This window comes from Leptonychotes weddellii, chromosome 14, assembly GCF_054177405.1.
Source record: "Leptonychotes weddellii isolate Sample4059 chromosome 14, ASM5417740v2, whole genome shotgun sequence".
Taxonomy (NCBI): Eukaryota; Metazoa; Chordata; class Mammalia; order Carnivora; family Phocidae; genus Leptonychotes; species Leptonychotes weddellii.
Window position 1 is genome coordinate 27,071,404 of NC_138382.1, and position 23,326 is coordinate 27,094,729.

The 23,326-nt window shown below is 38.2% G+C and overlaps 1 protein-coding gene across 1 annotated transcript in view; it reads left to right on the forward strand.

The window, feature by feature from the left end:
• KDM4C (lysine demethylase 4C) overlaps nt 1–23,326 on the forward strand; it is a 259,913-nt gene that overhangs the window by 123,397 nt on the left and 113,190 nt on the right. The window contains exons 6-9 of the mRNA XM_081804070.1: nt 6,180–6,373; nt 9,220–9,458; nt 11,853–12,166; nt 15,888–15,996. Of these exons, the coding sequence (XP_081660196.1) occupies nt 6,180–6,373; nt 9,220–9,458; nt 11,853–12,166; nt 15,888–15,996 (856 nt within the window). The remainder of the gene's footprint in view (nt 1–6,179; nt 6,374–9,219; nt 9,459–11,852; nt 12,167–15,887; nt 15,997–23,326) is intronic.

A 23,326-nucleotide genomic window follows, 5' to 3' on the forward strand; every position in this document is an offset into this window, starting at 1 on the left:
GAAAGATATGAATTTAGTGCCGTTGCGTTGCCTGTAAGGTGACTGTTATTGTATATTGTCTGTGTTCCTTTCTGGTCTATGTTACTTTTAGGCTCTCTCTTTGCTTAGAGGACCCCTTTCAAGATTTCTTGGAGCGCTGGTTTCAGGTTTGCAAATTCCTTTAGTTTTTGTTTGTCCTGGAAGCTTTTTATCTCTCCTTCTATTTTCAATGACAGCCTAGCTGGATATAGTATTCTTGGCTGCATATTGTTCTCATTTAGTGCTCTGAATATATCCTGGCAGTCTTTTCTGGCCTGCCAGGTCTCTGTGGATAGGTCTGTTGCCAATCTAATGTTTCTACCATTGTAGGTTACAGATCTCTTGTCCCAAGCTGCTTTCACGATTTTCTCTTTGTCTCTGAGGCTCGTAAGTTTTCCTATTAGATGTCGGGGTTTTGACCCATTTTTATTGATTTTGAAAGGGGTTCTCTGTGCCTCCTGGATTTTGATGCCTGTTTCCATTCCCAAATTAGGGAAGTTCTCTGCTGTAATTTCCTCCAATATACCTTCTGCTCCTGTCTCTCTTTCTTCTTCTTTCGGGATCCCAGTTATTCTAATGTTGTTTTGTCTTATGCTATCAGTTATCTCTTGAATTCTGCCCTCGTGATCCAGTAGTTGTTTCTCTTTTTCTCAGCTTCTATATTTTCCATCATTTGGTCTTCTATATGGCTAATTCTCTGTTCTGCCTCATTTATCCTAGAAGTTAGAGCTTCCATTTTTTATTGCACCTCATTAATAGCCTTTTTGATTTCGACTTAGCTAGATTTTAGTTCTTTTATTTCTCCAGAAAGGGTTTCTCTAATAACTTCCATGCTTTTTTCAAGCCCAGCTAGTATCTTTAAAATAATCATTCTGAACTCTATTTCCAACATCTTACTAATGTCCGTATTGAGTAGGTCCCTGGCAGTAGGTACTGCCTCTTGTTCTTTTTGTTGAGGTGATTTTTTCCATCTTGTCCTTTTGTCCAGGGGAGCATAGATGAATGAGAGAACAAAATGCTAACAGGGTAACAAAGTCCCCAGAAAATATACACTAAACAAATCAGAAAAGACCTGAAACCGGGAAAAAAGAAAGGGAAAGAAAGAAAGAAGAAAAAGGAAAAAAAAAGAAATAGAAAAAGATAAAAACAAACAAAAACAAAACAAAACAAAACAAAAAAACAGAATATGATCAAATATGATCAGGCTGGTGCATAGATCAGTGCCACAGCCTAGATTTTGGGCATATTTTGGTCTGTTAGAAGGAAGTGCCTCCCAAAATTTTAAAGAAAGAAAAACTTATATATGTACAGAAATGACGGTCAATACGATGAAGGGATGGAATATGACTGTTAGGATGAAAAGTATAAAAGATTTTATAAAAGGAATTAATAAGATAAGAATTTGGTTGAAAAAAGAAAGAAGAGGATTTAAAAAAAAAGGGGAGAGAATGTGATCAGGCAGGAGACTAGAACAAAGCCATACACTAAAGATTTAGGGTATATTTTGATCTGTTAGAAGAAACTATATCTCAAAATTTTAAAGAGAGAACAATATATATTATATATATATGCCAAAACTAAGGTTAACTACTATGAAGGGATAGAATATGACTCTAAAAACGAAAAATAAAAAATATTTTTTAAAAAAGGGATAAGATGTTGGTTGAAAAAGGGAAAAAGAAAAATTCAAAAAAAAAAAAGACAGTTAAAAAAATCAACTTTGAAAGACTAAAGAATCATGGTAAAAAAGCCATGAATTCTATGTGCAGTATTCTCCTAACGCTGGAGTTCTGCCATTCTCATTGATTGGTAAACTTGGTCTTGGTTGGCTGATCTTCTGGGGGAGGGGCCTGTTGCTGTGGTTCCCAAATGTCTTTGCCGGAGGAGGAATTGCCCTGCCCTTGCTGGGTCTGGGCTAAGTAATTTGCTCGGGTTTGCTCTCAGGAGCTTTTGTTCCCTGCAAGGTTTCCGTACAGCTTTGGAGGAGGAGAGTGAAAATGACGGCCTCCCAATCTCTGCCCTGGAGGAGCCGAGAACTTGGGGCCCCACTCCTCAGTGAGCCCCCAGAGAAAAGCAGTCAGTCACTCCCATCTTCCCGGTCTCCTGCCGTACTCCGTGCTCACCCGCCCTGTGACCGAGGGTTTCTTTCTCTGGCACCCCACTCCGTGTGGAGTCTCCAAATCCAGCAGATTCCTGCGGTGCACTCCCGCGACACTCTTCCCTGGGGAGGAAGGGGAGTCTCCCTTGATCTGCTGCTTGTTTGGTCCCAGCTGGAAGAGCAGTGGCCCGACTCTGCTGCGGATCATGGTTTATGGCAACCCTCAGCTGAGAGCCCGCTCCTGTGCTCCGTCTCTGCAGCCGGCTTCCCCGCTCCATTACCTGGGAGCTCTGCCACACTCAGGCACCCCCGGTCTTTCTGTGACCCTGATGGTCCTGAGACCACACTGTCTCATGAGGGTTTCCCCCCCCGCCCCCGCTTAACCACTGGAGCCTCGTCCCTCAGCAGAGCTGACTTCTAAAAGCTGCGATTTTGTGCTCCGCAGCTCTATCACTTGCCAGAAGCGGCCGACAGAGGCCCCCTCCCCTGCTGTCTATCCTCCCGAGTATCACCTCGGATTCACTTCTCCGCACGTCCTACCTTCCAGAAAATGGTCGCTTTTCTGTTCAGAGAGTTTTGCTATTCTTTTCTTCAGTCTCCTGTTGAGTTTGTAGGTGTTCAGAATGATTTGATCCCTATCCAGCTGAATTCCTGGGAGCAGTCGAAATCCAGGTCTCCTACTCCTCCACCATCTTGCTCCACCCCCTCTTAACTTCTTATTTTATCAGTCACTTATTGTGGTTAGTGAAAATTCCAATTCTACAATTGAGACAACAAAGTATTTTCTGTCTTAGAAATTGCTGATTTTTAAAGTATTTTCATCTTTAAATTACATTGATGGTTTTAAGTATCAATAATAGCATGAATTTGACTTCCTGTGGGATAGGAACAAATAATCATGATTCTATGTAATAAGTCTTAGGGTAGTGAAATATGGTAGAATTCAATGCATACAGACTCCTGACAATTCTCTTTAAATTTGGACTTAGCGGGCGCCTGGGTGGCTCAGTTGGTTAAGCGACTGCCTTTGGCTCAGGTCATGATCCTGGAGTCCCGGGATCGAGTCCCACATCAGGCTCCCTGCTCAGCAGGGAGTCTGCTTCTCCCTCTGACCCTCCTCCGTCTCGTGCTCTCTCTCATTCTCTCTCTCGCAAAAAAAAAAATAAATAAATAAATAAATTTGGACTTAGCATTTTTAACCAGTATGCATATGTTTTTAAAAGGAGCAGAAAGAATGGCCATTCTTACTAGTATTTTGACTTGATATCACAAATAGTTTGCTTGAAAATTATTATCTATTAGTGATTATTGCTCTTTCTATTAATACTTAGTGTGCAAGTTTCTTTATTTCTTAATGGGACTGTTAATGTCATTCTTTCCTACTAATAAAGTTATGTAATGCATTCTCTTAAATGATCTCATTTAATTTCCAGAGGGGTTTAGATGAGTGTTACTATTTGTCAGTACTAACAAGAATAGATTTCTCTAAATAAATAAATAAATAATAAATAAAGAATAGATTTCTCTGTGCTGCTGAATTTTACTATTTTTGACTCTGATATTATTCCTTGCATTATTTTGGGTATTTTTGACTCTTTATTTCTGAATATTTTAATTTGGCAATAGCACTTAATCCTTTGTAGTGAGTCAAGCAGCCAACTGAGTGGTAGATCTTGCTGCATGTTCACAAAATCTAGGATCTGGGAGAGGGGAATGGGAAGGTAAGATTTGTAAGACAAAATTCTCCCTTGCCGGGAAGAATGAAGGGGGAGAAATTGGAGGGGGAGATGAACCATGAGGGATGATGGACTCTGAAAAACAAACTGAGGGTTCTAGAGGGGAGGGGGGTTGGGAGGATGGGTTAGCCTGGTGATGGGTATTAAAGAGGGCACGTTCTGCATGGAGCACTGGGTGTTATGCACAAACAATGAATCATGGAACACTACATCTAAAACTAATGATGTAATGTATGGTGATTAACATAACAGTAAAAAAATTTAAAAAAAATTCTCCTTTGCCAAAGAAACTAATTATATATATATTGTTCACTCCCTTATTTTTCTTCATGAAGCAAATATTAGTAACACTTTAAGGAAATAAAGTTTCTGCTGATGAATCTGAACTTCTGTTTCTTCCTTTAGGGGAAAGATTGCATCTTAAACCAAAATACACTAAAATTTCTCACATTTCCATTTTCCATATTTATAGGCCAAGATAAGTATAGCAAAATGTTGTAGAACTATCTCTATACTTAACTAATAATAGAAAGCAGAGCTGTAGATAAACAGTACTGCATTCAGAGGAATAGTTGGTACAATTTACAGTGTTTAGTATGAATTTTTTTTGTAATAGCAGAGCAGTGAGTGGGAGTACATTGTGGTAGGAGCAAAAGTACTGAGTTAAGGAACCATCTGGTGCATTTGGGCTTTGGTGATTATGCTCCTTGGGTTGAAGAGGAGTATTGTAATGGGAGAAAACTTGGAAATCTCACGGGCATAGTCAAATCTTGGATCCCATTAATGACTCAGGAGTCTAGATTTTATTCTAAAAGCAGAGCAGCATAGATTACAGCTTATTGAACTCAGAAATGAAAGGTTATAAGATATTTGAGGGGGATTAAAGTGAGAGCTATAAAGATGAATTGGTGCTAGGAGTGACAGCACACAGAGAAATGAGTTTGTTTTGTTATGCTAGGGTTCAGTGTCTGAAAGTAAAGATGGAAGGATGCTGGTATAAGGTCTTAATGCAGGAGACATTTTAATAGAAGAACTAATTGTAGATGATGACAGGAGTTTTAGGAGTAGATGAGAAGGGTAGGGATTGGGAAATGTTGACTATGAATGTAGAAGAATGGAAGAATCATGGTATCATTGATAACAGAATGTTTGCAGTTGAAGTTATTTTAGGCATGTTGAGTGTAAGAACTTTCAAAAAGCATTATACCTGTCAAGATTTGAACTCTAGGGATGTATAGTACAGTTTGGAGATTATTAAGGCTTTGAAATTAATTTGGATGGAGATGATAATTTTATCACCAAAATATTGAGAGACTTATTGTTTCAAATGTTGAGTCAACCAGTCTGTCGTCAGGTGTGTTTGGGATTGTTTTGAATGATATCTGCCCTGTTACATGGAATGTTGACCTAGACACAATTTAACGTGTTGATGTCTTTATAGGAAACTTGTTTTATAAGATGGAACTGCTGACTATGTATTCATGATAATCAAAGTCCTAGTAGATTTAAAATAAACTTCTTTGAATTTCTCCCCTTAACACTATTCCTTCTTCTTAGTTATATGTTTAAAGTGATGATGGTAGGTGTCTTATGGATAGGACATAGAAGTCAGTCATTTGCTCTAATTGTTGGTTAATTTGTTAGCGTATATTTAAACCTACATGTGATTAAAATACATCTTGAAGAAAATTTATCTCAATCTATTGGTTGAAGTTTTCTTTTTTTTTTTTTTAAGATATCATTTATTTATTTGACAGAGAGAGACACAGCGACAAAGGGAACACAAGCGGGGAGTGGGAGAGGGAGAAGCAGACTTCCTGCTGATCAGGGAGCCTGATGCTGGGCTCGATCCCAGGACCCTGGGATCATGACCTGAGCCGAAGGCAGACGCTTAACGACTGAGCCACCCAGGCGCCCCTTGGTTGAATTTTTCTAAACAAGCATACATTGGTTATTTTTATTCATTACAACCTAGGTTTTCAGGTTTATAGGCCTTCCAGCATTTGGCGCATTGATAATACTCATGATGAGAGGGTAATCCTTCTGTTGCAGGCACGCTTTCAAAAGTGTGCATTCCTTTCAGTTGTTTTTGATACAAGTTCTCGATGAGCCATACACTGCATTTTATTATTTGTAAATGTGAATGTATAGGTCGTCACCTCCGTTCAGAAAAATTGAATTTATCACTGACTCCATATTTGAAAATGTAAAACATTATCCTCAAGTATGTAGTGAGTATTCATGTATGGTACATTCAAAGTATGACTTAGTGTGACTTTATGTAGCCCATATGATGTTTAAAGCACTCCAACCCTGTTGTGTTTCAGTGCACCTGCCGGAAAGACATGGTGAAAATCTCAATGGATATCTTTGTGAGGAAATTTCAGCCAGACAGATATCAGCTTTGGAAACAAGGAAAGGATATATACACCATTGATCACACAAAGCCTACTCCAGAATCCACACCTGAAGTAAAAGCATGGCTGCAGAGAAGGAGGAAAGTAAGAAAAGCATCCAGGAGGTAATGATTTCTTCACCCGCATCCCACTTGTTGTACCTACTCAATAAAAATGAGTCATTGAACATGATGTTCTCAAAAACTATTCATTTGCTTCCTCCTGTTTATTCATCATAAATTTACTTAATATCTTACTGAAGGTTTGAGGCAAAGTATTTATAATTCTTAAGAAGTATAATAAATAAAATATAGGAAGGGGTGTATAATGTTCTTGAGAATATTCCTGACATGCTATGCATGGCAAAAGAGCAGTCCTGGAACCTCCTGGACTCCTTACACTAATGTACATTAAAGTTGTATTAGTGCCCTCTGTTCATCTCCATGTTTATCAACTCCAATAACTTGATGTTGAACTTTTTCATTTTGCTACTGATTTTCTTTCTGACTTTAATTGTTTTCTTCATTTGTCAAACATTTGAGATACTTTACTCATCAGGATACCTGTATTTTGCTACATTTTATACACTTGGTTTTATTATTTTACAATATGTAAAGCAGAGCATGTGGTATTTGTTTAATATGGTTGTCCATGTGAACTTTATTCCAAATTCCATTTTTGTGGCCAGGACCATTTCAAAAGTTTTTAGGTCATCTGTGTGCATCTTGCTATCTTAAAACCCATTGAATGGAGCGTGTGTTATGTTGCTTAGGTCTTTGGCAAACTTTTTAGGTTCTTATATTTTCTAGGTTTATATTACACTTTTATTCTCCAATATTACTCATTGTTTTTCTTTCAGATTGTAAAAGTAATATTTGACATTGGAGAATATTTGTTAAATAAGGAAAAGAATAGTGAAGGAATCCCAAATCACTCATAACGTCACAATCCAGAGATAACCAGTGTTAACATTTGGTAGATATCCTTTACATATGTGTTTATTATATTATTTCCAAAATTGGGGCCATGCTCTGTTAACCCTTTGATGACCAGTTTTGTGTTTTTCATGTAATTAAATGATTTGGTACAAAATAATACTGAATGCCTGCATGTATTTAATCCCCTGTGTTTGGATCAATAGCTCATTTCTAGTTGTTTTTTGTTTTTGTTTTTGTTTTTTGCCATTAAATAACAGTGTAATTTTAAACTTTGCCCACACTTCTGATGCTTATTTTCTTACTCTGACATTTATTTTCTGCTATTTTAGAATGGTAGTGAGTGGAGGAAACTTAAGAACATGGAGTCAGACTTCTGCATTTTATAAGAGATATACCTGAGGCACGGAATTAATAGCAGAACTAAAACTCAGGTGTTCTTAATTTACCTTATAATTTACAGCAGTGATTTTCAAACTCTTAGTTTTCAAATCAATTCAGTAGACTAGGAACAACATTTTTAAATTAGGAAGCAAAATAGCATAAAAAGTATTATAGTTCTTTTCTGTGGTAAGTATTAATTCGTGATGTGTGAACGTGTGTATGAGTGTGTCATGTCACTATCTAAAATGAAAAACTTATAATGGGTTGGTTTTATTAAAAAAAGCTTGGAAAATACTGATTTAGAGAGTCAGTGCCAAAAAGGCTGCCTGTGGGAGGAGGCAGTAGTCAATCTGAGTTCAAAAGAAATACCAATAAAACATCTTGAGAATTGTTCTTTAATGGACAGAAAACACAATACTTTAATTAGATGTATGATCTGGTCTCCTAGTTACTAACTATAGTGGCCCTTTTGGGTTGGCAGAGAACATAGATCTAGGACATTGAACAGATTTGAAATGCCTTTTAGTAGGTTAAAATAATCAATGGACTTTGATCACCCAGTTAGAAAGCCTCATGTTAAGGACCTTGTTGATTATGCTCACCCTTGTGGCCTTGATTATGGCATTTGTAATACCCTATCCAGGAAATGTAATGAAGTGAATGATTCATTGAAATCTCAAAGAAAAATCAGCCATCTTATTTTACATATGCTATGCTATTTATAATGTGAAGATTTCCCACATGTCCAATGCACGGGTTTTTGGTAAAAGTGGTAATGGTGATGATGATACCAGAACTGCCAGTAGCAGCCAAAGTTAATTTACATAGGTTATCCTTGGCTACCACCCTCATCTCAGAACTCTGCCCTCCCTGACTTCCTGTAATGCATAGTGGTGTGTGCGTGTGTGTGTGTGTGTGTGGACATGGAAATACACGTTGCTTAGATTTGAGTTGTAATTCTTCTTAAATGATAGTGTTGGAAATGTTGTGTCTTATACAAAAGGCATCTATGACAAAGCCATCAAGTGACTTTCTGGAAAATACTGAGAAGAAAAAAATTAAAATGGTGTCCACTCTGAAAACAAGAATAGGTATAAGGTGTTAAATACATAGAGCCTGTCTCCTCTGTAATTCCTTTAGCTAATAATGATTTGGCATTTAATTTTAATGATTTTCATGCATACTTAGAATTAAACGAAACTCAGGGAAGTGTATGGCCACTAGTTCACCTTAGAATGTAAATAATCTACTCAGATTTTAACAACAGCTTATAGAGATCTCCTCTTTTCCTTTATTACCTAAAATATATTTATGACTTTATTATCCCCCATGTCATCATTTTTCACTTTATTTTTATTTTCAGACTTCTTTTAATATTGTTATAAAATTTTAGAAATGACATTTCCCCCAATAATGTTTAATAATATATTATTTACAATTGTTTTAATTTTAATTTTTAGTAAATTATTGAAACTGCTGATTTCAACTTCAAATTTAATCTATTAATTGTGAAGATTATTTTTGCATAATGATTAGAAAGCTATCAGTTTTTTCACTTCTTTCAGTAAGTGAAAATAACATTTGTATTGGTATGTGTTTCATCCTATCCACTGCAAACATTCTGCTCTGACCACAGCTTCTCTTGTTAATAGTTTCCAGTGCACTGGTTCTCACTCTAAGAGGCTTAAGAATGAGGGGGACGAAGAAGTGTCACCTGCAGTTGATGGTGCAGAGGGCCTCACCGCTGACCGAGACCCAGAAGATCTCAAGGTCAATGAAAAACCAGAAAAAGCAGTGAAGATGGGGAACACAGAAGCACCTTCAGAAGAAGAGGCTTCTCCTAGCAGGAAGCAGCTGGATCAGAATTCATCAGATAATATCAAACTCCCAGGTGAGAAGCTGACTGATTATGTTTCACATGGAAGTTTTGAGGTGGCTGATGATCTGATGCCTTAAATCTGTGTTCTAGGACAAGTATCTTACCTTACCACATAGCTTAACCAGTAAGGCATCTAAAGCTATGAAGTAACAGTGAGGAGGCCAAGTGAGTGTTGTAGAAGTCTGGAGCATCGCTGCTATGTTTGATGGAATTAGGAGAGAGCCAGGTGCCTATTTGGTTTAATAAAAAAAAGATTCTAAAACAAAAATTTTTTGGGGGGGTGCAACTCAATTTAAAATATACAATGCATTTTTGGAAAGCTTCTAAATTTACATGGAACAGTAAAAACCAATTATAGATAATTCTTTGCAGATTATTAGCTTTAATTTTAAGAAGAAAATAAAGATTAAGGTTTTAAAAAAGAATAATAAAAATCATTCAGTTTTGTGAAATGCTATGTATAGTCCCCTGGCTGTTTCTCTGTACTAAAGGCATCACCTGTAAGTCTCAACTAGTTTGCTTTCTTCCCTTTTCTAGTATATGTCTCTGAAACTGCTTTAATGTTTTACCTCTTAAATATTTGTTGGAGTTTTTGTCCTTTTACTAATTGAGCTTATTGGTAATTTCTCATACTGCTCATCCAGTCTGTCTTTCAACTGTGGGACCCCCCCAAATCTGGCCATCTACCCCTGCTTCCTCCTTATTCAGGGTACAGTTATCTCTTGATTGGACTGTTGCAGAAATTGCTTCTTTTCTGTTTTTTCAGTGTCCAGTCTAGTCACCCATGCTAGTTGCTTCTCCATGTGGCAGTCAGAGTGATCCTTTTAAAAGATGTAGGTGAGGTCTTGTACCTACCTTCTTGCTCTTATTCCACTTAGAGTAAAAGAAAAAGTCCTTATCATAGTCCTAATTTGATTCTCTCCTGTGTCTCCATTTTCATTACTTTTTGCTCTTGAAATATCTGTGTTTAAATAATAGACTTTCTTTTAGTGACTTAATACTTTATTGGAGAGCTAGACAAACATACAGTTACAATCCAATGTGGTAAGTACCACAATAGAGATGTCCTAGGGTATTGCTGATATAACAAGGAAAGATTCCAAACAGACCAGAGGCTGGCCTGGCAAGGTTTCCTGGAGTAGGTGATATCTGAATTAATTTGTGATGAATGGATAGAAAATTTCAAGGTGGAGAAGGTAGAGAAAGGAATAGCAAGCAATGCAGAGAACACAGTTATGCCATACATATGGATTTTTAAAAAAATATTTTATTTACTTATTTGAGAGAGTGAGAGAGAGCATGGGCGGGGGTGGGGGCAGAGGGAGAGGGAGAAGCAGTCTCCCTGCTGAGCAGGTAGCCCACGTGGGGCTTGATCCTAGGACCTCAGGATCACGACCTGAGCTGAAGGTAGATGCTTAACTGACTGAGCCACCCAGGCACCCCTGGATTTTTTTAATAGTCCCTCACCATAGTCTTTAATCACACTGGATTTAATTAACCACTTGATGGATTACTGGGTGGTTTAGGCCAAGGGCACCCAGTTTTATTAGTTCTGTTGCTACATGGTTCCTTGTATTTTGACTTACAGTGTTTGAGACCTGGCAGAACACTTAGGTACAAAACTTGGCTGGGCTCAGCATCAAAGGTAGTATATGATAGGTGAAATGATGCCTTTGAATGTTTGTAAGGGAGGAAGAAGGGTGAATGGAGATGGCAGTGGAAGAGACGTGCTCGTGATGTCTCTTTCCCTTTATTTTCCATCTGTGTGTGATACAGGTTTAGTGTAGGACATACTTTTTATTTGGATTTATACAGCCTTCCGTGTGTTCTTTCCCTACATTCTCTGAGCTGGAATGTTTCATTAGTAGCAGCTCTTAGTATCATGTATTGGAATATAATTCCTATTTTTAGAAAGATTTCAAATTGCTATTGCTTTGGATAATTATTATTGCATTGACTTTGACATTGGTCAAAGTGTAACCTCTTTTTAATCTGTAATTTTGTCAGTAAATATATTCTTTTGCCAAACTCCAAGATCTCACCTTAATAACTGTGAAGGCTCCATGGTGCTGTGGTGACCGTTCCCACTCATGTCTATGGGAGTATAAAGGAGAAGTTGAAAGATAGAAAAAAAATTTTAAGATTTTATTTATTTATTTGACACACACACAGAGCAGTAGCAGGGGGAGAGGCAAAGGCAGAGAGAGAAGCAGGCTCCCCACAGAGCAGAGAGCCCAACATGGGGCTCCATCCCAGGGCCCTGGCTGGGATCATGACCTGAGCCGAAGGCAGACGCTTAACTGACTGAGCCACCCAGGTGCCCTGAAAGATAGATTTAGTTGAGAATTATTATTGAGTAATAATGTAATGTAAGATTTACTAACAGTCTTTTGTTTCACTCCTCAGGAAATAGTTGCTTAAGCACATCTATAACAGAGGAAATAAAAACTAAGGATGACCAAGCCTATGGTGTAATTCTACCTTCAAATCCCAGTGAAGCTGATGATTCCATATCTAGTGGCCATGTGACATCCAAGGAGTCAGACCCATCGAAGCTTCCATGGCCAAAGTCACCTGAGTCATGTTCCTCAGTGGCAGAGAGTAACAGTGTGTTCACAGAGGGAGAAGAGAGTGATGTGGAGAGCCGCAGGAGTGGCCTCGAACCTGGGGAAGTCCCAGCGGTCTCCAGTGGAAAGAGAAATGGCCTCGAAGTCCCTGGTGTATGTGGCAGTGTCTATTTTTACTATATTTATTGTGTGGTGAGAGTATTTTCTGGAAACAGCATGCTGTGCATCAAAATCTTGCTTTAAGGTAGAAATAACATTTCACATTAACAGGTCTTAATCATATTTCCTTCAATGACTGGAAGGTAAACCTTTTGTGACCTCTGGTTCCCATGGTGATAATTTAGAGAGCATGGAATTTTTGGCTACATGCTGTAGCTTAACTTTCTTTTTCTTTAACTTTTTCTAAAATTGAACTTTGAGATAATTATAGATTCATATGCAGTTGTAAGAAATAATATAGAAAGATCTTGTATCCCCATTTTCCCCCAATAGTACCTTCTTGGAAAACTGTAGTAGGATATCACAATGATACTGACATTGATTCTATTGGTTCTATTACCTGTAATATTAACCATACTGGAAATGATTCACCTGCAGAGCTCTGACCTCCTCCTGCCATCATTTAAACCCCTCGGTTCCAGGCTTCCCACAGCCTCTATTTTAACTCACCTGGTCGTGCTTTCCCTTGTCTCTACCTGGGCTCTGATTCTAGGACCAGGTTGACCTTTCTGGCCCCACTCACTGACAGAAATAGGCCTTTTGCCTTTCAGAAAACTCAAGACCTCTCTTGATTGCTAGGTACCCCATTCTAACTCTTTGCATAGGGCCTCCCTGTTTCTTATATGTTCTTGTGCATTTATATTATATGCTTTTAGTATACACTGTTGCTTTAATCCTAAGATTGTGAATGGACCAGACAAACTCCGATTGTGTGTAGTGATTGTCAGGATTCATTACCCTGTGTTGACCTATACAACTTGATGACGGAACTCAAGGACACAAGTAAGGAGAGTGCCAATTTTGGAGCTGATAAATTGAGCTGGCCACTGAACAGACCCACTTATTGATTGCTCTTGCTCAGTTCAACTCACCACAGGCATTTTCACATCTTTAAATAACAAGGGAGATTAGATAAGGAAATCAGCTTGGAATAGTCAGTTCATAGTAGTTTTAAAATATCAAATAAAGGGACACCTGGGTGGCTCAGTCAGTTAAGTGTCTGCCTTTGGCTCAGGTCATGGTCCCAGGGTCCCGGGATCGAGTCCGCAATCAGGCTCCCTACTCGGCGGGGAGCCTGCTTCTCCCTCTCCCACTCCCCCCTGCTTGTGTTCTCTCTCTCTCTCTGGCAAATAAATAAATAAAATCTTTTAAAAAAATACCAAATGAAATATAGATAATTTGCTAATTTGACCCAATAACTTTTACCATTTTATGCATGATTGTATACCTACTGAACTATTAAATATTTGTCAAAAACATATGAGAAATAGAAAAATATGGTCTAATTTATTTGAAATGGTTGCTAAAGGAAATTTGAAAATAGTATTCACATAATAATGAGCAAAATTTACAACTTAATTTTACATGGGGATTAAGCGCAGCTGAGCAGATACTGTGATTCTTTGTGGAATGGTGAATGAGTCAAATGCCGGTTTAAATTACATTTACTCATATTCTTTAAACTAGAGTGGAACTGAAAGTAACTTTTCTATTTCCTTGTTTTCAGTGGAGGTGATTCTACCCTCAGTGCCTTTAACCTTTATCCTTATCATTTTACTGAACAAAGACTGTCTGCATACGAAAGCAAACACTGCCCTTGAGGCCTGAGTGACTTGGTTTGCCCCTTCTCAGAATCAGCTGTGTGATATTCTTTTCTCACACCATGGTGTCAGGCAGCCCTTCTAAGCAATACAGACCCATTTCGTTCTTATATGGTTTTGACTGTGTTTCTTAGTATTAAGTGTAATGCTGTGTATATGCTTGCAGCAGTCAGCTTTAGTCAGTTTTCCCAAGAAATAGGTTATTTTTTGAACAGTGTCTGTCTCTGTCTATCTATAACTGGGCTCCATGCTCTTCCTAGAATACACTGAAAATGTTTACATCTTACATGCTGTTCCTGCTGCCCTAAATACTCCTCTGAGCCCAAAGAGCTCCCTCAGTGCACTCAAGACTCCACTCAAATGTCTCCTTGTCAGAAAGGCCTTCTCTGATGGCCCCATGTAAAATAGCTCCTTCCCATCTCTTTCCATTCCTTTGTTCTGCCCTTTTTTCCTTTATTGCACATTTTGTAAAAAAAACAAAAAAACAAAAAAAACTATTTTCTTGAGAGAGAGAGAGAGAGCGTGAGCATGAGTGGGAGGGGCAGAGGGAGAGGGAAAGAGAATTTGAAGCCAACTCCACGCTGAGTGTGGAGCCCGATGTAGGGCTCAATCTCATGACCCTGAGATCACGACCTGAGCCGAAACCAAGAGTTGGAGGCTCAGCTGACTGTGCCACCCAGGTGCCCCCTATTGCATATTTCTTAATGCTAAACATATACTTTTTACTTGTTTATCGTTTGTGCCTTCCTCCTCTATAATGCACATTCCTTGAAAGCTGAGACCTGGTGTAGTTTTTCCTGCTGTAGCTTAGTTCTTACAACAATGTGGCACATAGTGAGGACTTGATAAATATTTCATATTAATTTTTAGCTGGTATAAACCACAGATATATCTCACCCTGTATTACCTTTTTTTTTTTTTTTTTGAGGGGGAGGGGCAAAAGGAGAGGGAGAGAGAGAATCTTAAGCAGGCTCCATGCCCAGTATGGAGCCTGATCCGGGGCTCGATCTCACGACCCTGAGATCATGACCTGCGCTGAAATCAAGAATCAGACACTTAACTGATTGAGTCACCCAGGTGCCCTCATTCTGTATTATTTTGACATCCTTTCCTTACTCCCAGCTTTGATTAGAATGTTGTCACACATTTTCTCATAATACTGTTTTGGTGTCAGAAGCCAGTATAGTTTCTGTACTTCCAGCCACTGCTTCTTCAGCTTACAGGGACATTTCTGAGACTCCTTTCTTTCCTAGTCAATTGTTGATGCAAACCCATTAGTTTCAAACTCTTTCTCTGAGATCTACCCCCGTCACATCCTGGTTTTTGTTGTTGTTGTTGTTGTTGTTTTGAGTGCATGGGCAAGAAAGCTTGTAAGGAGGTTCTATCCAAAGATGTCAAGGGGCATATGGCCTTTTCATATACCTTTGGAAGGAAAATATAGTTTGGAGAGACCAAGACAAAAAATTTTATATAAAATTTAAGTGGTTTCAAGATGACCGTAATGTACTATATTAAAAAAAAAATCTTTAAATTTCTTATTTGATCTTCAGAAAAGTGGTGATTCGTTTTTGAATGGAAGGAAGCATACAGGCTCACTTTGGCATTATTGCTTTCTGGATAAGGATAGAAAGCAAAATAACCTGCCAGATTTTCACATGTGGCCAGCATAGAGGTGACCAAGTGCCACAGTTCTATATTGTTATGAATATATAATCCTAAATTTAGATTAGTTTGAAAGAGCTTTTGAAAACTTGCTAACTGCTGAGTTAATTGCAAGTTTGATAAGCCTACCCTGCACCACAGATAGTGTTTTAATATGCACTGGAAGGATAGTTAATTGATCTCTTGGTTAAATAACTAATAGAATGGATTCCTATTCCTTTTGACTTACAGGTTTAAGACTTTTTTTTTTTTTTTTAAGGACTAATTCCCCAGGAGGTAAATAAGTATAAGAATTCTTTATAATTAATTGACATAAATCATTGTGAACCATGGTTTTTCATTCAAAACAAGTCTTTAACTGTGTTTCTTCTCCACTTTTGTTCTGTGACCAGAGAATAGAGGGAGAAACCAAAACTGCTAAAAGTTGGCGCCATCCACTGAGTAAGCCTCCAGCAAGATCCCCACTGACTCTGGTGAAGCAGCAGGCAACAAGTGATGAAGGTGAGCTTGTGATGTTTTGCAGTGTTTATTCTGATGATATTCAGCATTCATTCTGTTTGTTATAACAAACTTGTCTAAAAATTGCTTGGTAGAGCGGAAATTTGACCAAGTTGAAAAGACATACATACCATAAGGAGATCATAAGTAATAAATAGTTTACAGGCAAAAGGAATTTGGATCTTAAGGGTAAATCCTTGCTTCATATAAGCTAGCTATGTTCCTAGACAAAGGTTTCCCATTTTATATGATGGGATAAAATTGGTCTTTTCTGACATTCACCTTAAGATACTCTAGAGGAAGTTGAGAATCACTTCTCTAAAGGTGCCAAATCATGGAGTTACCATGCTGTAGGTTTCTTTGCATTGTCTTTATTTTTAACTTGAGTCCTTTAAAATTATTAACACCATCTTGAGTAAGAAACTATGTGTAGTACCTCCCTATCCTGTTATGCCTGGTATGTGGTGAAACATCTTTTCTCCTTTACTAGATTTTACTGACGTGGCTTGATGTGAAGTAGTTTCATTTACAACCAGTTACTATTCCTGGATGTAAAATTTATCTTATGTGTTACCTGGCTACCCTTTTTACCTCTCTTTTTCCAAAAATGTCTTTTTGTTGCCTTCAATCAAAAATCAGACCACTGACTAGCTATTTCTTCCTTGCAAGTGTCTCATAGCATCAGGGGGGCCTTATTTTTTCCTTCTCTAAAAAGTTCAGTTTAAATAGATTTTCTATAAAAAACCTTTCTTCAAAGTATTGTCCTTTACTGGTGTAAATTGTTAAGGTCATGTGCCTGTGCAGATGCTGTCAATGGAGTAATGTGAACCTTGGGTTCAGGCTTCTTGTTTGATTTGAATACAGTCATCAGAGTAGACATCTGTAGCAGATTTTTTTCTTTTTTACTCACGGTCTTCTTTTATACCCCATGGTTAGTTAGGAAAAAAGATCATCAATGTAGGGATCAGATAATGATTGTAGCAATTTCTAGAACAGCAGCCAAAGGTGGAATTCTGTCTCTAGTAATACAAGTAGTGAAACATATTCATGTTTATTTCCAATATCATCATGTTCATTTCTTCTTTCTCCTACTTTATCGTACCCAGCACAAACCATTTTCCCCTTAGTGTCAAAATAAGGAAAATTCCAAATAAGGTAATTACTGCTTACTGTACATTACTTTTGAATTTTAATTACCCTTCTCCATCATCACCTGTGTTTAGTGTAGCTTTTTGGAAGGGAATGGATTATACTAACACATAAGAAAAACTACTTTCTCCTGTGTCCTTATTTTCCCAGGTGGTTTATTTCGATGTGGGCCATCATAAATTGGCCTGGAGTTTCTCCATGGAGAGTAGTTCTGATTTCAGTCAGTATGGCTTAGAAAATTTTTAAGTGAATTGGTTTAACAAAGTCATCTCAAGCATTTAAGATTAAATGTCTTGCTGAAACATTGGGGTGACTGTAGCTTTTGCAGTCATACGCTCTGTATTTTAATATGTTAAGGACATAGTAAAAGGGTCCTCTGAGGATTTTTGAGAATTGAAAATTAAAAAATCAGAGAGTTTTAGTGATGACTAAATATTTTTACAAGTTTCCATACTAACAATGGGGAATATTCTGCATCCTGGAGTATATTATATTTGACCCTTTGAATTGTGTGGGTCCACTTATAAGTGAATTTTTTTGATAAATACAGTACAGTACTGTAAATGTATTTTCTCTTCCCTATGATTTTCTTAATAAAATTTTCTTTTTGGGACGCTTGGGTGGCTCAGTCGGTTAAGTGTCTGCCTTCAGTTGAGGTCATGATCCCGGGGTCCTGGGATGAGTCCTGCTCCTTGCTCTGTGGGAAGCCTGCTTCTCCCTCTGCCTGCCCTTCCGCCTGCTTGTGCTCTCTCTCTCTCTGACAAATAAAGTCCTTAAAAATATATTAAAAAAATAAAATTTTCTTTTCTCTAGCTTACTTTATAGTATGAATACAGTATACAATACATATAATATACAAAACATGTGTTGATTGACTATGTTATTGGTAAGGCTTCTGGTCAACAGTAGGCTATTAGTAGTTAAGTTCTGGTGGAGTTCAAAGTTATATGTGGATTTTCAACTGCATGGGGGTTTGGCCACCCTAACCCCCAAGTTGTTCAAGGGTCAACTGTATTTATATCATGGGGCCCTTGAATGTTACCTCTGCCTTTTACCTCTGTGCATGGTACAGTTGGAAGTGAATGAACGTCACCATTATTAGAAAATGATGAACAGTGGGATTAGTGCTCATTGGGGGCACACAACTCCAAATCCAGCTTCTTTTGGAAATTTTTCTACCCTAACTACTGGGCTCCTTTTGCATTCCTCATATACACGTAGGTGTATGTCAGTCAGGAGCATAACTAGGTTAGAGCATCTGAGAACTTGTCTCTAAACAACAGTTTAGTCTTCTGCTGGTAAATGAGCATTTCTCTACTGAAGCTGGAATTTGACTCCCTAACAGAAAAACAACAAAGGGAAAAAAATATTGATCCAGAACCTCTGGGAATTTATGTGCAGCTAGGAATTAAGAGTCACCGCTAAGTTGCTCTTCTCAAAGGACGGTGAAGTGGGCTCTTTGATATTCAAATGATGTGAAACTATAGAGACCATTCTGGTTAGTGGCAGATCCAGTAATTACAGAATCTGCAAGAATTTTCTGACTCTTAGCCTGTTCTTTTCCTGGAAGATTTTCCATGCTTACCAGCAAAACACTGGTTGTTGGTCGTAGAGCAGAGAGGGGATACATAAGAAAAGAATGGTGTTAGAATATAGTGTCTTTACTTAAAAACTAGTATCTAATTCTTCTTTGTTTTTGTTTTTGGTGAAAAAAAATCTTAAGTGTATACTGAATTGTATACTGAAATGTATACTGAAAATGTATACTGCCTCTGGTTTTCTTTTAATTGAAATGTTTTTCAGTTACATTTTTCCTTAAGTTAGGCAGCTTACAAGGTGACCCTGAAACATGGATTAATATTCTATATTTTTTCTGTTTATTAAAGTAATTATACAAATGTTGAATTACAACATAAACTTGAAAGAGTTGGGTGGGTCATTTTATTTTTGAAGCATTCCTTATACATATACCTATCCTCCTCTTGTGATATGTCAACATAATAGCATATTCCTGTTCTCCAATTTCAGTGCTTTGTGGTTGAGTGCTTGTTCAGGAGAGTGTGTGTGCAGCAGGGGTGGACCAGGCTCCAAGAACAACACTCTTGCCTGGCCTCAGAACATACTGAGAGTGAGGGGATAGACCCACTAGGGTTGACAAGCTCAGAAATCTGCCACAGTATTTCTTTTTCCTTGGTTGGTGAAGATGGGGGCTCAGAGGCTCTCACACATTTCCTTTAATATTCCAGCTTTGATACAGGATAAGTGACTTTAAGGCCATCATGATCCATCCAGTACCAGCTTCGCTCCCCAGTTTCATTCCCCTCAACTACCCTCCATGAATCCTCCTCCTTTTCATCCATTTAAACAACTTATTTTTTCCTTCTCAATGTAATCTACTGCTTTTTACTTCCATGCACTTCCCCCAATTACTGCTTTACTTGTGCTGCCATTTTCCTTCTTGAATCATTCTCTGCTCATCACTTCTCCTTTCCTACTTTTGCTGTCCTGTTATATGCATACTTACTTAGCTTTAGAATGCCACTTGTCACTTTATATTGTGCTTCATTATTTGTCTGTCTCCCTACTCTCACTCCTTTCATCTTGCCTTCCCTGCCTAGTCCAAGGTTAACCACTGTGGCTTAAATCACCCGTGGTTCCAAAAGCAGGAAAGCCCTGGTGATCAGTAACTTTGAAATCAGCCATTAGTCAAATACTTTAATATGATATATGCTTTCATGTTAAAGGAAAATGTAAGTTCTTGTTCAGGAAATGTTCTCTGTATGTGTATATGTATAGGAAAACATGCAGTTTTAATTAGCTGGAGAAATATATATACCAGCTAACCCAGTTTTGTATTCCGACTGTCTTAGAATCTTCTCTACCACTGTGCAAATCCTAGGACATGCTCAAAGTTAAAATGAAGCCGCCACGTTGCAGACATGGCCAATGCCTTGGAGACCTGAGGGCCCCCAGAGTAATGATATCCCAGTGGGATAGTTGCTTGGCTAGCACTGCAGTGTGTATTTGTATTTGTTGCCTTTCTTCCCAGTTTGAGGTCCTTCAGATTCAAAAATATGTTTAACTCCTCATGCTTTTGCTGACTAGGGTTTTCATCAGCAGCACTCTATCGTGCTGACACAGACTCCAGACCTCTTCCTATACTGGATATTCTGAACATGAATTTTGTCAGACCCCCTGCCTGACCCCTCATGGTTCATTCTTTGTTCTCTGAAGCTATCATCCTGCATATATGCATGCATTTCTTTTAAATTTACATTTGTTTTCAATGTAAATTTTCCAGCTTTTCCCACTATGGACTTTCAAGATGTTTACTGCTTTTGTACTTACTGTGCACCTAACTCCCTTGGTGAATTGATAAGTTTACTGTTTCTCAAGCAAGTGTGCACTAAGGACAGCTCCATGAATACACAGGAGGCATCATGAATATGTAGTGGCTGATGCAGTAATACTCTACACAGTGATCCCCACCGGTGTGGGTGGCGGTTGGAGTTGACATAAAATGCTGTCAAGTGGAGTTTTGCTGGAGACTTTGAAAAGTAAGTTGAAAGTTTGTAAGAAAATATACAAGACTGTTATCAGGTGATCTTAATTTTGTTTTGTATATTGGTAATTTTTCATAGTCAAATACATTTTTTTTTTAATTTGGGCAAAAATGTATTTTAAAGAGACATGGAGTGTCAAGGTCTGATGGATTAGATTACCAAATAATCCTCCAATTACAAAAGAACTAGAAATAATTGATAAAATAAATCAATCAACCTTTATACATGCATGGCAGGGCAGAACCACATAAAGTATTTCTCCCTGACTACAGTCATGGTCACCTGGCTCCAGTTCTCTGTTAGCTAGGAGACCTTCCATGCTTTGACAGCTGTGTTTACAAAGTAGGGACTATAGCAGCATCTGCCACATGGAGTTGTTTTGAGGGTTAAAAGACTATGTGTAAAGCATTCAGAACACTGGCATGTAACGAATGTTTGTTGTTGTTGTGATATGATTATGAGGAGCAGGTGGAAGGTGATAGCTGAGCTCTCAAGAAATGAGGAAAATCCAGAGGGGATTCAGAGAGAAATGACATCAGATTGGTAGGGGAGAGCTAATGTTGTGGCTGTTTGGGGTAAGTATGCTGGGACTAGAGTGGAAGCTTGGAAATCGGAGTTAAGACCCCATAGGATCCCTCAGACACACAAAGCTGGACTCTTTTTTTTTTTTTTAAAGATTTTATTTATTTATTTGACAAAGAGAGACACGGCAAGAGAGGGAACACAGGCAGGGAGAGTGGGAGAGGGAGAAGCAGGCTTCCCGCTGAGCAGGAAGCCTGATGTGGGGCTCGATCCCAGGACCCTGGGATCATGACCTGAGCCGAAGGCAGATGCAAAGCTGGACTCTTAAAAGCCTATACCCTTTGTTAAGGGTGTACTAGGGAAAAACAACCAAAACTGACCATAGGCATAGGCAGAGGACAAGAGGGCTTGCCACCTGGGTCTGGGCTTGAACGGGGAAAGGGGATAGGTTAATAAGAGAAAGTCACCCTAACAATTCTTAACCATAGGAGCCATCAGATGTATCTCAAGTCAGAAGTTTAAAATAAAAGTGGGTCCCGACTGTTGTTTCTAGGGCATCTAGCAGAAGCAATTAAAATCTTTTGAACCCACTCTGAAGTGGAATCTGGTTTATTACTGGAAAATAGACTCTGACTAAAGTCCTAGCCTAGTTGTCCCTTATCAGGTTTCTTTTTTTTTTTTAAGATTTTACTTAAAAATCAGATTGCCTGATTTGAGAGAGAAACAGTTAGAGCATGAGTGGGGAGAGAGGCAGAAGGAGAAGGAGAGGGACAAGCAAACTCCCCATTGAGCAGGGAGCCCAACATAGGGCTCGATCCCAGGACCCTGAGATCATGACCTGAGCTGAAATCAAGAGTCAGATGCTTAATCCACTGAGCCACCCAGGCGCCCCACCTCCCCTCCCCCTTATCAGTTTTTTGACTAAGATTGGCCTTAGTTTCTTCTTGGGTGAAATATAAGAATTGGCCAGAAATGATCGGAATTTCTAACTTACAGGCTCAGGAATAGATTTTTGGCATTTTAAATTACCCTGAAATGACACGTGGTGATATGTTGAGCTCATCCCCAGTGGACCAAATTTTTATTTCTAATTCTTCAACTATAATTTTATGATTTCTAGAATAATTATACAGAAAGATTGAAAGACACAGATACCCATCTGTACCATGTTTACCCAACTGCAAAGGTGACCCCACCCACAAGTTTGAAAATTGACAAGATTCAGATTAAAGCCCTGCTATGGCTCTAATTTTCTCTAATCTGAACTGTCTGGATAACTCTTTATAAATCATTAATTCAGCAAGTGCAGTACGGTAATGAGCTGCTAAGCATCTCTTTGAAATTAAAGACAGCTTAGACCCTGATCCCTATCTCTGTAATGTCTGCATGCCTTGAGGGTTAGATTAGAAGTGTATTTCAGGCAGTGTTACAGCAATTTATTTTTTAGACAGTCTGTCTCTATTAATATTATAATTCATTTAGTAATGGATTAAATATTTAAATATAGAGATGGAAGAGATGGAAATTACGGCTTTAATTAGAGATTATTCTTGGTGTTTGACCATTTAACCCATTTAACCTAGGTTTTCAGTTATTTTAAAGAATAAAATGTATACATTTAAGTACAGTTAAGTAAGGAAAATCTCAGGAACGCAAGTCTGACAAAATTTGATTACTTTCACAAATGATTTTCTCTGTTTCACACTCCTTTCATTAAAATGCTCATGTTTATAATGCAAATTGCATGCTGAATTGGTCCGAAACACATTTTCCCATGACTAGAACTACCCACTGATTTCACTTTATTGGAGATTTTTGTTTTCTTCTGGGATTGCCTGATATTTCCTGTGGTATTTTCTAAAATTTAGCCTGGGTCATTCAGTCACTGTAAGTCCTACTAGTGTACAAGCTGGTTCCTGGGCACTTTGCAATTGTCCCTCTAACAAAAGGACATTATTTAGAATTGGCTGTTTCACTTTACCTTTGGTAGATAGTTGTTTTAGGGGAGAATTATGCCCTTCAGTCCCTGGCATGCTGTAACTCCCTCCTTTCTAACAGAATTGGTATAGATGTGCCAGTCTTCATTTTATTTCTTTTAA